Raw genomic sequence first — 14,659 nt, 5'->3', positions numbered from 1 at the left:
GACTGAGGTTAAACCTGCGACTGTGATACAGCTGATACCCGACAGTGATACTACACACAAGAACGGACAGGCCAGAAGATGTTACACAAACACTGGCATTTTTTTAACCACCTGACAGTGTTGTTTCATTTTCCTGTCGGCTCAATGCATAAAAGATGCAGTTCATACAGGTAACGTTTGCATCATTCAACCCAGCTGTTATTTTCCTCTCTGTTATGAAAACAAACATCCATTTTGAATTTTTCGTTGCAGTCTGTTGTACCCTTGCATTGTCATGTAGGCTAATTCAGTACAATAAAGCCTGGATAATATTGGCTAATCCTTTCTCAAATGGTCTCAAGCTGCCGGTGCCCTCCAGAAGATCAAGGGCTTTACTTGCCATCACAGAGCTTTTATCTCAGAACTTTTGACCTGCACACAGCCGAGGAGGCAGCCCCACCGAGCACAGTCCCGTCTTACAACAAACGCCGTCAGCAAGACGGATTATGACTGCACGTCTCACTACAAATGTAATTACAACGAGGAAGGTCAAAATCCATCAGTCAGTCTATCAATCATGCAAACAGCAACCAGGAATCTTAGATTGAGTCTTATTCACACGCAGTCTCACCAAACCATCATTAGATCACAGGTTTAGTTGAAGAGGTGTTTTCACAAGGTGGCAAGTTCCAAAAATATCAAACATGTCAAAAAGTCAAACATGTTATAAATGGATCAGTTAGCGAAGCTGTTAAGCCTCCTGAGTGGATGACAGGTGGGCGTAGGGTTCGTCTTTTACCGGGTCAGGGAAAGCGAAGAGCCAGGTAAGCTGGAAGGCTGCACGTCACTGTGGGTTTTACTCTACGGAAGATCCCTGCTGATCCACGCAGCGGCCATTCAGCGGCCGGTCTGCGAACCTGTAAAGCAGCACGCTTTTCACAGCACCTTGAACCACCAGGCTGTCGAAAAATCTGCAGGATGAAGCCACATGGAGGCAATAAGAAAGAATAACAGAACTCTAGAGACACGAGACAGAGAGGAGTTTGTGTCTTTCTTTTCATTCATAGGCTTGATGTTTATACAGCAGGCTTATTTTAACCTCAGGATGATTAGTCGGGTCTGAGGAGACGGGATGGGTTAAGATGAGCAACACATTCCCATCTCGTCTCCCTCATGATCCATTATGTGGTCTTTACGTGGTTTGACTCAATCCTCTTATGGTCGCCTCCAACCTTTCAGAAAAGAGAAACGGTGAACTGGAAGCACTCCCAGAGGGGTGAGAGGTCAGCCGCAGACTGTATACAGTTAAAGTGTGTGAAATGTGTGTGAAGAAGTGTAGTTATGTGTAAAAGAAAGAGGAAATCAACAGTCCATGACTGTTAAATTATCAGTAAATAATGTAGATTATCGATGAAGATGAGAAGTGAACAGTTCGGTTCATTGATGTCTTTACTTTGCTTGTAGTTATCTGTTGACAAGATTCTTTTTCGGAAAGGGAAAAGAATTCAGGCTCTTCTGAGCGCTTCACAATAGGTTTTCACAGAAACCGACTGATTTACTGAAGATCCATCCTGACACAGTGACACAGCTGCAACAAAGCTCTGGGACAAGAACTAAACATTTCACTCATCAGAAACTGGGCATAATTCTAATTTTAAAGAGCATCGGGTCCGTGGATGTGTTTGCAGATGTTTCGTCAGATCTGAGGTTGTAAAGCCCTGAACTCTCAGGTGAGGAGAGGAAATGAGCTCACTACCTGATCACCATCTGGCACTGAGTTGGCTCAGATCGCCAGGCTCCTGAAGCAGGTTGACTTGGAGCATCTGATCTAGAGGGTTGTATCTATGATGGTTTCAACCATTGTGTTTCCAGCATCGTGTGATCTTGTAACGTATCTTGGAGGAATGGCGCTTGAATGCAACAACCACCTGAAGGATGTTTTCCAGAAGCTCATAAAGTCTGCAAAACCTGTTGTTGAAATGCTGACAGGGAGAAAAATACAGTCTCACAATGTAATACTTTCAGCAAAACAATATCACACAGTGAAACAAAGGAAGACAAGCATGAAGGCAGAAATTCAGAGGCTGACAGCATGAGTTTAGCACAGCGTGGATGATCAGCAGTGGCAGCTTGTGCCCCCTAGAGGACAACCCACTGCACTCATAATCCCATCAAAACGCAACAGCATTATCTGTGTCTTCTAGGAATCCGGAACATGACATAACCTTTGACCCTCATGTCAGAAACAGCAGCAGTAAAGTGTTGATCCCTTTACAGTTCAGCGTGGCGGTGCCTGGCCTTCATCAGCCCTCGACGCAGTTTGAATATTTGTATTATTTATTATTTTTTTAACTTTTTGAAGAAAAAAACACGTTTCCCTGCTTTTTCTTGATGCATTTTTCATACTTTTTAAACCTTATCTTTTTCCTTCCACCAGCTGGCTATTGGGATTCAAGGTTGTTCTGTAAATATACCACCAGATATTTCAAATTTTGTGTGTGCATGTGTGTGTGTGTGTGTGTGTGTGTGTGTGTGTGTGTGTGTGTGTGTGTGTGTGTGTGTGTGTGTGTGTGTGTGTGTGTGTGTGTGTGTGTGCGTGCGTGTGCTCAGTTGAAAAAGGAATGCCAAAATGGGAGCAGGAAATAGTGTGATGACCACAGCTCTTCCCTCCCGTGATGCGGTGGTCCCAGAGCAGTGGAAAGTTCACGTGAGAGCCTCTGCTGGACGATCATGTTTCAAAACAGAGCAGTTACTGCTTACTGACAACAATGTCATCTCATTTGTAAATCCATACTCTGGTATGAGCGATAAAATGTATTTGCCAATCATTGCTTCTTTCCTCCATCTGAGGAATCTTATTACTGCCAAACATGAATTACCATTAGTTGCTCTCATGTTACTCACCATGATCATCGACCTGAACATGAAGTGGAGTCCTATCTGTGGTGGTCAGGCTGTGCTGGTACTCAGCATACTTTAAAAAATACAAGCGACGCACCAAAATTGTGTAACTTTATTCATTTATTTAAAAGGAGCTGCTATATAAAACATATATCAGAAAGAAAAACAACAACAATCTGCTGTAATGACTCCTTAAGGGGAAATAGAATTTTCGGTTAAACTGAAGTGACAGATTGAAGCAGCTCTGCTCGGTGTTTTGCTCTTCACTCTTCCTCACATATTCCAAGAAATTTTCCAGCACAGGATTGTGGGAAGCAGTGTTGGTTTCTAGTTCACCATGTTCAGGGTTAGAATCACGGTCAGCGTCACAGCAGGAGTCCGCGTCCCGGCCAGCGTCGGCGCCGGTGCCAGGACTCAGATCAGATCCCTGACAGTGCAGGGTTCAACTCCTCCTGGGAGCCGCAGGCCCGGGTTGTCCCTGATCTGTCACTGGAGGAGGCGTCTCACTTTGCAGCGGGGCCGGGAGCCGGTCCGTCCTGTTGCTTCTCCAGCCTCAGCCTCCTGCGGCTGATCAGCTTCTGCAGCTGCAGCTTGCTGGTGAAGAAGATGTTTCTCCAGCCCACCTCAGCGGCGAGAGAGGCCACCTCAGCCGACACCGTGCAGCAGCGCTGCCGCACCGCCTGCTCCCAAAACGCCTCCGACTCACACAGCTGGAGGGCAAACATGGAGCGGTTCACCACAGAGTACAGAAGTCAGTGTGTCAGTGTCATTCCCAAATCATCAAATCTGGAGAATTCCATTCTTTATAGAACATGGAAGTCTGTGTGTTTCCGGAACTCACCTTCCTGAACCTGAGGGACGTTTGACTGAGACGGCCCACGTCTTCCAGCTCCAGATAGCTTATGATGCACAGAATGAAAGAGTCAGAGAGGAGCTCCAGGTAATTATAACGACCCTGGCACAGAGCTTTGGAGTGCTCCAAGATGTGGGGTCCAAAAACCAGACTGACTTCACCTGAGGGGAAGGAAAGTGATTCATATTCAAGGCAAATGGTAAAGACTTTTTGCCGTTTGCAAAGACGTTCACATGAGGCTCAACAGAACTCGCAATAAACAGAGAATCCTCTGAAGAGTGAATGAAACAGTAATCACATGAGACATGTCGTACTGCTGAGTGACAAAGATCATTATAAAAGAGTAATTGTGATTCTACACACACATAAACACACACACATCTGAATATGCAAACAGATCTTACTCTGCAGTTTTGTGTCATGCAAGAAATCCTGGAGAGACTCCTTCACTTCTCCAGGTTTAGCATGTCGGTCCACCGCTCTGACGGATATCTTCCACCACCTCCATATCACCTGGAGAGGAAAAATCAGTGTCACGTAAGGGATTCAAAATATTTAAACTTCCCTGTATGAGCAGACACAGCAGCAGCCGTTGAAAAGCAATGACTTTTTTTCTCCACACTATATTAATATAGATACACCTCATTCAGAAAACAACTGTCAAAAAAAGTGCTGGGAGAGGAGTGGGCTTGGTGTGAAGGATCATCATCACGATAGCTTTAGAAAATGTGTTGGATTTAGTGTGATATTTATAGTGATATTATTATTATTATTATTATTATTATTATAGTGTGATTTATAGTGATCTATCAGGGTAAGAAAGAGTGAGAGGGCCCTCTAAGGTGCCTCGGGCCCGGGGTCCCAGAATGTCTACAAACACTAAATGATGGGAGTAACCGGCTGTAGAGTGGCCAGAAAGTCTCGCCGTCCCCCAAGAGACAGATCACGTTCAGTATACATTGATATCAAACAACTTGAAATCCCTCTTTTACTGTAACTACAAAATCAGGAATCAATCTTCTTTACGGGGCCCCTGGAGGCCCTTTATGCTGACTGCTGCTGCTGCTTTGAAATACATCAAAGAAAAAATAATGGCAATAAAATAAGAGGAGGATGGGGGAAATGATAACACAGTGAGTGAAACAGATCTATGTTGAAAGGTAATTATTTCACATTGTCCCATGCAGTGACAATAACCATCAGAAAAGATGATTGCTCAGTATGACCAGATTCTTTAAATAATCACAAATTCATAATAAGGACTTAAACAAATATGTGTTTATACATAGTCTTTAAAACGAAACGCACAAAGAGATGTGCAGATAAAAATCAGTGTAGACTGAAGCTGCAACAATAAATATTCTCTCATTATAGGTGGTAAAATGAAATCCCATTACAAAGCATTGAGTCTGGCAACCTCTTTAAAAGATTGTGTGGGAAAAAAATACCGAAAAAGATTCATCAATGCATTCAAAAAGCATATTATGGATAAACAGAAACATATTTAGTCTTCAGTGAAATAGTCTGAGGGCATAAACTTGGGGTTTTGTGGTTGGAGTGTTTTTTAATTGTAATTCAAGCACAGTATACATTTTTCCTCGATAATTAGTGTATAACTTGTCCTTAAAAGGGAAATTATTAAAAAAAAATACGATTCTTGAAAAGTCTTCGTTATTGTTTAGTTGAGGTAGTGTGGGCATCACAGAAGTGATGATAAGATAATCCATTATTTTTCTGACTTTGTAAAGAAAAAAAAACTCCAAACTGCTAAAAATGCAAGTCTAACTGATTTGCGCTGGAAACGACAGTAACGTCTGCGGCTGATGTGATTAAAGTTGAAGTTTCAGACCGCGGCTCAAAGATGTTGCTAAATGGAAAGAAAAAAAAAGGAAGTTATTGACTTACATTTGTTTTGGTGACGGCGAAAAAGTAAAAGTTTTTGCTGGGTGGAGGACCCTGTCCCGAGATTTCAAACAGCGGGTCTCTTAACAGCGACGCCATGTTGACGCTTCTCTGTTGTCATGGCAACAGCTGGACCGCCGCTTTCAAAAGAAGGCATCAAAAACAAATCAACGACTTATGATTTTTACACTTTTAAATATACTAATATCTGAAAGAGATTCATGTCAGAAACCCATCATCAAAATACAGCAAAAGTATTTTTATCATCACACAATGACTTAATACTGACAAGTCTTCTTTGGTGATATTTCATTTAAAAATTTTTTTTTTTTTTTTTTTAAATTAGAAATCACACAGTATTACTGAATTTAAATTGTGGTTTATCAAAATATTGTTTCGTAATCTTCACAATCTGACACAAAAGACAAAAACACAGAGTCTATAAAAGGCAGTTATTTATTGCACAGCTGACCGTACTGTAAAGTCACCTGCCTGCTGGAAGAAAGGATCATTATAACAGATGGCTGCACAAATGCAAAGTCGTAGTTAAAAATCTTTTAATTTATTTATATATATATTTATATATATATTTATATACGTATATACACATTTACTTACCTATTCTTGTAAATACAAGAAACACAAAGCCAAATTCATGGTTAGTCTTGTGTGGTACAATTGAAACCCGGGGAGATTAGGCAATGTAATAATCCCGGAAAGCACGGTCCTATGCCCTTCCTTATCTTAAAGCAAATCGGATCAATATTTAAAAGCTTTTCAATAACAAGGCAAAGAAGAGAACCGATAACAGGGCAGCCCAGTAAATACAACATAACTACCAGCTCCTCGGTGTTCAGTTTTTAAAAGCGTTTTGCTGAGGCAGGGCCTAGAGAGAAAATAAAAAAAGACATTTCTCGTCAAATGTAGACGCACAACCATGCTATTAACGGTATTTGTTTTCAGGTGACCCAAGCTGGATCAACCTGAAAAACATACATCTTCATTAACAGTCTGATCTTGTCTTGTTCTTAACATGTACATAAAATATAGTGATTATCTTAAATATGCTTTGCCTGACAACTACAACCAGTAAAAGTGAGGTTATAAGAGGATACAGTTTTAACAAAGTTTTTTTTTTATATATATAGGGCAAAGAAAAAAAAAAAGAACAATTCATGTCAGCCACCACTTTTTCCCTCCATTTGTGCTCAAGCAGGCGTGTGTGTGCCGTAAGGCTAAAGTCCTCTGAGGTATCTACTGGCCTCATATTCAACAAACACACTGTAACGGGTTTAAACCAACAGCTCATTCACAGAAACACACACATGGGCCACGCTCTTCTCAATTCAAAATACATGGGTTTTTGGTTGCTTTGGTTCACAGGCAATGTTTGTCTCCCAGAAACAGCGCTATGCATCAGAGGATTGAGGAAACTAATTCTTAAGTGTTGGTTCAATCGCAAGAAGCTAAAAATACCAGGAAGAAAGAAAAAAAACTTTTGGAGTTGAAAACTTGGTTTTCCATGGTAGTTTGAAATCACAGATGGCATCCTCGGATAAAACCCTGTTAATAATGTTTAGTGTCCGTAACCTTATTTCAGCTTTCAGTGGTTTGTTTTTTCTCAAGGAGTGTGTATACTCACCCTTGTGTTTATCTTGTGTGTGTGTGTTTATAAGAAATGGTGATATGCACAAAGCTTTAAGTCATTAACAAAAAATAAAGAGCATACAATGCAATGTATATAGTCCAAACAGTACATTTCCCCATAACAGTCCCTTAGTCTTCAGAATAGTCCTTTGTACTCCTTCATAGTGTTGTAAACGTTTTAAGACATTAAAAAAAAAACAAAAACAAAAAAAAACCCAAGTCTTTTGTTGTTTTTTCTTAGAAATGTACTGCCACAAATTGCTTGATGGGTCAGGTGCTGAATATGTGCTGCATGCTGCCCCCTGGCGGCGACGACCGGGAGCTGTGCTACAGGAAGGGGTTGGTGGACGAACCCCCGGCAGGGAAGGACCCGGTGGGCGCTCCCGCCTGGAAACACACAGTCACAGGTGATCAGTAACGCTAACCGGCACGGAGACGCCAGCTTTGCTTTGTAGACATCCTATGACGACGCCTGCTCACCATGAAGGGGTTGTTGGACATGCCGGGGACAGCCATGGGCTGGCCGAACGGCGTGATGGAAGGCTTGTTCTGGCCGTACACTGGGAACGCCGGGCCTGTATGACAAGTCCAAGCAAAGGAGATTACATTCACAGGGAGCTGGAAATCTGCAATAATCTATTGCATTTCTTCTTTACTTCATTACTTTGACAAAGCAAATGGATAAGGCTATAAAGAGGCAAAGACATTTTCTTTAATTTAAATTGTTTGCCAACTACGAAAAGAAGGGGGAGAAACGACCACGACAGAGAAGCCCTGTTATCTCAGATTGCATTTAGGTGTCAACAATCTTTATTTGCTGCTGTGTTTCTTTACCAAAATATTGAGTTTGTTTACCCTAAATGCAACCTTCATTACCGTGCAGTAGCTGCCACTGAGAAGCTTTTAATTTGGAAACAGCAAGAATTCAACTGGATTTTAATTGCAGACAGCTGAGCAGCAGACAAGAAAACACAAACAAAATATATATTTTGGGGGAAAAGAGACAGATGCCCTGAATTCCTGGCAGGTACTGCACAAGTGCAAAAGGATAAGAGGACAAAGGGGCGCGGGACGGGAGGCCACTGACCATTAGACTGAGGGTGATAGGCCCCCGGCTGAGAGTAAGGGATTGGGGCCTGGCCGGGGAATTGCTGCTGGAAGTTTCCGCTGAAACTGGTCGGGAGGCAGAAGGAAGACGCATTCCCAAAGCCGGCGGGCATGCTCATAGAGCCAGTGCCAAACGAGGCTATGAGACACACACACACACACACAGCATGTGTGGACAGTGAATGCACACACATACCCACAAAACACACACAAGGAGGATTCAATTCTAAATCACGAAGCTACATGGCAATGTAACAGGGTTACATCAAGTAACACCAATATGTCTTTTAAAAAAACAAAAACACATGAATATGAAGCTCATTCAGTTCAGAGAGAACACACACCTGCAGCTGGAGCTCTGCCGTTGGTCTGGAAAGGGTTGGTGGCCATCTCGGGTGGGATGGCTGCGGCGACAAAAGGGTTTGTGGACGGCACGGCTGCAGGGAGCACATTCACAGGAGGAGTGTTTGAGCTCAGACCGTAGCAATGAACATTAGTACCACAAATCAACTGCAGGAGTAATCAACTGCGCTCACCTCCAAAACCAGGCTGCATGCTGGGTAACACGGGAGGATTCTGGGCTGGAGACGAGCCGAGCACTGGACCAAATAAGTTCCTGCGAACATAATGTTTATTTAACATTAAATTGAACAGGAATCTGTGTGTGTGTGTGTGTGTGTGTGTGTGTGTGTGTGTGTTTCTCACCCCTGCACACTGCTGGCTGAGGACACAGAGGAGCTGAGCTCGTTGTCCAGCTCAGCCAGAGCAGCGTAGCGGTCCTCCGAGCAGCTGCCTGCCAGGGAGTGGGCAGCGACGGCGCTGGACATTGACGGGATTGGCACGCCTCCTTTCACAAAGTTTTAGAAAGTAAAACAAAGTCAAACAGCCACCGTCACGTTGTTATAAACAGACACACTCGAGGGTAAGCGCCTGCTCTGAGACCTTCTCTCAAATTAAACAGATGTATTTTTGTGTTCTCATTTCTATCAACAATCAAATCCAAACAATCACTGGAGGCAGAACGAGCAGGATGAAATGTGTGGCCCGGATGAAGAGGAGCCGATGGCAGGTGGGGTGGGGGGGGTGGTACCTGACGAAAAGGACTTGGAGGGAGGTGATGTGCTCAAATGGGATGGAATTGCAGTGTTTCCAAACGCCTCAAAGTTGGCGAAGTTGGTGTTTGAATTACCCTGAGGTGCTGCAGCCACACAGAGAGACGAACAATGAATGCAGAAATAAAAACCATGGCGGGGGGAAATGTGTGGGATCATGACAGGTTAAGGAGCACGGCGTTTCTTTAAAGACCGGCTGGAACATCAAAGTTACCTGACTGGCTTGGGAAATGTGCAAAGTTGGCAAAGTTGGTGGAGCTGGCAGTGTGAGAGGGCGGAGCAGCGAAGATGTCTCCCCCCAGATCGGAGAGCAGGTCGAATTTCTTCTCCTGAGCAGCGCTGTGGGCCTGGGAGCGGCTCAGCCCTGGAGACTGAGCGGGACCGGTCGGAGTTAAAATCATGTTTCTGAATCTTTCCCACTATTTGAAGGGCAGACTGAGGCGGGGAGGATGTTCCTCTCACCTGGCGCAGAGGCGTCTTGTTGAGCTGTAGTGTTTTCAGGGGTTGGACCTCCGGGGTGCTGCCAGTGCTGCTGGCTGAGGAGCCGGACACAGAGGCCTGCACGCTCGCTACTGCCCTCGCCTGGTCTGGAGGAACGTACCTGGGCATTCAGGAAGGAAGGAGCCGAACACAGGTGAAGACAATGTAAAAAAAAAAAGAGAGCACAGTAAATAATATTGAGCATTGATTATATTTTACATACATGACATAAATTTATCATTTGAGGAAATATTTGTAATTGATTACAATGGATCTTCTTAATACTTCAGGAAAAAGCTGGAGGATGACACACGAATGTGGTACAGAATAAACTATCTTCTTCATACTGTTGTATTAGTTGCAACACTGCTAACAGAAGCATGACAGCATGTCTACACAACTCATCCACACAACTCCTTGACTACCTTTACTTGTGTACTCTTATCTATTGAGTGAAAAACCGATATAGCATCTTTTAACTTTATTCTAGGTTTTAAAACAAGAACGGTTACCATCTTTTCTTTTCATATTTTTCCTGAAGGAACTCTTTTACTTTCTGCGGTTCTCGGAAATCTGGAACAACTGATGTCCTGTCGTCATAGAGGCCCAGCCAGATGTGTTTACAGACCTACGGGGGGGGCACAGGAATGAGAGGAGTGGGAGGTCGGAGGAGCATTGGGGGTGGGGGTGGCAGCGCGGGCAGGAGAGAGGTGAGGGAAAGTAAAGGAAAAAGGGGGGGAAGGGATGGCGGGAGGCAGGAGAAAGGAGAAAGGAATGCCAATAAGTTGACTAAGCAGAATTTAAGCCATAGCAGGGAGAAGAACACAACAGTAACGTGTGATCGACAGTCGGCTCCCAACTGTGCGCTCTACCTCGTTGCTGTGTTTCTGTAGGAACTCGATTTCCTGCTGCGTGAACGTGGTCATAGAGATGGACTTCACTCTGTGTGGGGGATTGAGTCCTCGCCTGTGGGTGGAGGAGGCAGACGTTAGCTCCAGAACAAGAGAGGCGGCGCACAACCCCACGCTGTTCACGTTACACAAAACCAGAGCGCAGACATCCTGGAGTTCCTCCTCCTGGAGGGCTTCAAGCCGTTCACACACGGAGCAGAAAAACACCAGAAGAGAGGTTTCACTGCCGGAGAAGCATTTCCCGATCGCATTACATTTCAAGCTTGAGCCGTACGTCAACTTCAAATAATGATTCAACTTAGTTTAGTTTGAGATCAACAGAGATGTTTCATTTTTTTTTTGTAGTTTATCATTGTCGATGGAACTTGCAGTTGTGTTGACGTACATATCATACAGTTATCTGAATAAATACTAATAAATGCCCCAAAACAAGTATAGCAAAGTTAACAAATCTGAAAATGTCATTTCAGCTCATATCTTAGAATCTTACAGTATTTTTATGTGAGAGGAACATGACTGAAAAGAGGCCTGAGGAATGTGATGCACGGCACGGGTTGACAGAGCAACATGAAGGAATGAATTTGGCTCGGTGAAAAGATATTCTCTATGACAACCACAGCCAGCTGATGAATTGGCAGAAAAAAATCCCTGATGTGGGGAGTCCAGACAAAGCCAAATCTGAGGCAGGATGTTAAAAGTTTTACTGAATCTTGACTCTTTAATATGGAAAGACTGAGATGATAAACTTCCAGCCACTTCTATAGGCGTACTTGAGGATCTACTGCAACAATTCTGCCTTAAAAGAGATGAAAATGCTTTGCTGAGGACTGTCAGAAAGTTACTTGACTGATTGATTTTGGTGTTATGGTTTGCAAATGCAATAGTGTTGAGCTGGGCTGCAAAATATTGATGTGTTTGTAACATTTATAACCCCAATTACAAATCTATAGCCAGGGGAAAGGTATGAAACGTAAATAGCAATGAGATGTAATGATTTCCCAGAGTCACAGATGTGTATCTGTCATAATTTTCATGATCTCCTAAATGTCAATTGTGAATTAAATGTATACTGATACTGAAAATAATGACAGATGTGTAACTGTGTATGCAGTAATCACTGGAGATCAAAAAGATAAACACTCACTGGTCAAATTACCAAGAACAATTCTACAATCTAATGTGATCCAATTCAGCCTCCTTCCTAGAGATGCTTCTCGAAATACGAAAATGTGTTTTATCTATAGGTTTGATAGTGAAGTGGTAATAGTTGGCAGTAGTGTATTCAAATGTATTGTGTTCTTAACTTTTGAGCTCCTGTCATATGAAATGATAAATAGAAATACCTCTTAATATACTCTGCTGTCCAGTGTTATATCAGAGCAATTTACAACTTTTATTTCACACATGTACAAACCCATTTCCAATAAAGTTGAACTTTGCGCTACATAGAGAGACAGATGACAAGTGGAGATTGTAATGATTCCTCAAAGAGGAAGCTTCTCAGAAAAAATATTTCCAAACAAACTTGCAAAGAGTTTTAAGATCCAACCATCTTCAAATGAATTGAAAATTGTGTGCACCAGAGACAAGACTGGATGTTGATCTTGGATACTAATGATTTCTGGGTCCTTCAGCAACACAGCATCACAAACAGGCAGCAATCTGTCCCTGGCGCCACTGCAAGGGCTCACGAACACTTTCAGAAATCATTATCTTTGTTTAAAAATCACAGTGCAATGGAAACATGCAAGTCAAACCTGTATGAGATAAAGGAAAATAAATTCTTGCAGGAAAAATGTTGTGACACTTCAACCATGACTGTCTACAGGGTAGGGGTCAAATTAATATAATGATGTCTTCATCCACATCGACTCACTTCAGTTCACACTAATGTAGTGTGATCTATGTCAATGTAACAACAGCCTCAATCCAAAAAAATGTTTATTTAACCTTCATCAACTCAAAGACTGGATATATATATATATATATATATATATATATATATATATATATATATATATATATATATATATATATAAACAATTTAATAAAACAAAAACAAAGAAAATCAGTGTTTCCTCGACACGTACTCAGTAATACAGTTCCAACAATAACTTCTGCAGTATGACCATTTAATCACAAACAAGAGTCCACAGCTTGTCACACAGGCTTTTAGGTACAGACAAAAATACACAGAAACATTGAATCACTGCCAGATATTGGAAGCTGAAGCTATTTTAGAAAAGGAAGGAGAGCCACTACAGCCATTGCATATTAGTTGATGTTTCTACAGCTATAGTCTTAAATCAGAGACAGTCAATTAATTCAACAGAGGTAAAATCCTAAGTTTAAATGAAAAATGAAAGCTTTTTGTGACTTATAGGAAATCTGCCGTACTGGATGCTGTAAACTTGATTGTACCAGTACAAGTGACTGGTGACGGTAGTCTTGCAACATCGTCCTCTTGATGAAACACACACGTGCCATCTGACTCAGATTTAACCATAAATGTTTGCGTCAATATGGGCCGGAAATTGCGCAGGATACACTGATTTCATAATTTTTGTGAGTTTCAGAGGAAGAAGAAACGATTTCATTGAAGACCCACTGGCCCAGATAGTCTGTGAACTCCTGACCAAGTCAGGAGTCCCACCCAGCTGCTGCCGCTGTTATCTGGATGGGACTGTATGCCTTTCTGTTTGCTCACTCGGGGGTCGAGCTAAAGTTCAACAGGGAGGCTTATTCCCTGCAAACGTTGTTTCCCAACCAGGTGGATAAATATTTGGCTGTTAGCTCCTGCAGTGAGCCTGACGAGACGTGCTAACTTCCACCCTCCCTCCTGTTCATCTGACATGTTTCTGCAACACCACATTTGTTATGGCACGGGAACAACGCCTGTAAACAAACCCGCCGCCAGCAGCGAACCCAGCCCAGCCGAGCCCAGCCCAGCGCGAGGCCGCCGGGCTGGGCTCGGCTCGGCTGGGGAGCGCTAACGTTACCTGTCCCGGTTCGAACGCTAGCTAGCGAGCGGTACCGAGTCAGAACCGGACCGCACGGAGCCCGTAAAACTGCACTTCCCACAAACGAACGGAGAACTCACAGGATCCCGGAGCAGGTGGTGCAGACGAAGGAGCCGACTGTCATGTTGACATAGGTCGGGCCGCGCTGGTCGCAGTCGAAGCATTTCCTATTCGCGGGCAGGCTAGTCATTTCCCGGAGCATCTTTAGGTGAGTCTCCTCCTGCTTTCGCTTCGCGCTCGTCGCCATGGCTGAAAACTGGTGCCGCCGTTACCGGGAAGGGGAGAAACGGAGAGCTGAGTGAGGGGACCCGGGGCAGGGTGGGTGTCTGGGGGCAGACTGGCCGCGGAGGACGGCGGTAGTCCGGGAGACACCTTGCTGGGAATTCTAGCGGGGAGACTGGCGACTGACAAACTTCTTCTTCGACGCGTCCACAGTGGGAATCGCTGCAGCTCCTGCAGCAGTGGCGCCACCTGTCGTTCTGGAAAGACGCCCCGTGTTTTCACCACGCTTCATCTGCTCGCCTCAGTTCTTCTCTGAATGAACACATCTTATTTAATCATTTAATCATCAGTTTTGATTTGAAACATATTTTTCCTCAAAATTCCTGTCATTTTTAACAAAGGCCAATGATTGAATTGTGTGAATTGAGTGCTTACACTTCCTTATATGATTATTAAACAGCTCTTTGCTGGCATTAGTATGTATAAAGTTAAAATAAAGGAATGACAATATATCTTATCCTGAAA

At 43.3% G+C, this 14,659-nt stretch overlaps 2 protein-coding genes across 3 annotated transcripts; both read right to left on the bottom strand.

The window, feature by feature from the left end:
* Positions 1–3,375: 3,375 nt before the first annotated feature.
* Positions 3,376–5,746, bottom strand: fbxo36b (F-box protein 36b). The gene is made up of 4 exons (XM_030114205.1): positions 5,639–5,746; positions 4,138–4,246; positions 3,722–3,894; positions 3,376–3,590 (listed from the first exon to the last, which is right to left on the bottom strand). The coding sequence occupies exons 1-4, from the start codon at positions 5,732–5,734 to the stop codon at positions 3,384–3,386; spliced, it is 585 nt and encodes a 194-aa protein (XP_029970065.1). The 5' UTR covers positions 5,735–5,746; the 3' UTR covers positions 3,376–3,383.
* A 343-nt stretch (positions 5,747–6,089) lies between these two features.
* Positions 6,090–14,326, bottom strand: agfg1b (ArfGAP with FG repeats 1b). Of its 2 annotated transcripts, XM_030114199.1 has the most exons (12): positions 13,993–14,326; positions 10,854–10,947; positions 10,494–10,609; positions 9,964–10,102; positions 9,716–9,872; positions 9,480–9,587; positions 9,095–9,236; positions 8,926–9,005; positions 8,734–8,826; positions 8,370–8,528; positions 7,763–7,857; positions 6,090–7,669 (listed from the first exon to the last, which is right to left on the bottom strand). In XM_030114199.1, the coding sequence occupies exons 1-12, from the start codon at positions 14,157–14,159 to the stop codon at positions 7,610–7,612; spliced, it is 1,410 nt and encodes a 469-aa protein (XP_029970059.1). In that variant the 5' UTR covers positions 14,160–14,326; the 3' UTR covers positions 6,090–7,609. The 2 variants fall into 2 exon arrangements, with proteins under 2 accessions (XP_029970059.1, XP_029970060.1); XM_030114200.1 differs by lacking the exon at positions 9,480–9,587.
* Positions 14,327–14,659: the final 333 nt, after the last annotated feature.

Source organism: Salarias fasciatus, chromosome 18 (assembly GCF_902148845.1).
Source record: "Salarias fasciatus chromosome 18, fSalaFa1.1, whole genome shotgun sequence".
Lineage (NCBI taxonomy): Eukaryota > Metazoa > Chordata > Actinopteri > Blenniiformes > Blenniidae > Salarias > Salarias fasciatus.
The sequence above is the reverse complement of the archived record's forward strand: the minus strand, read 5'-3'. Positions and strand labels throughout refer to the sequence as shown.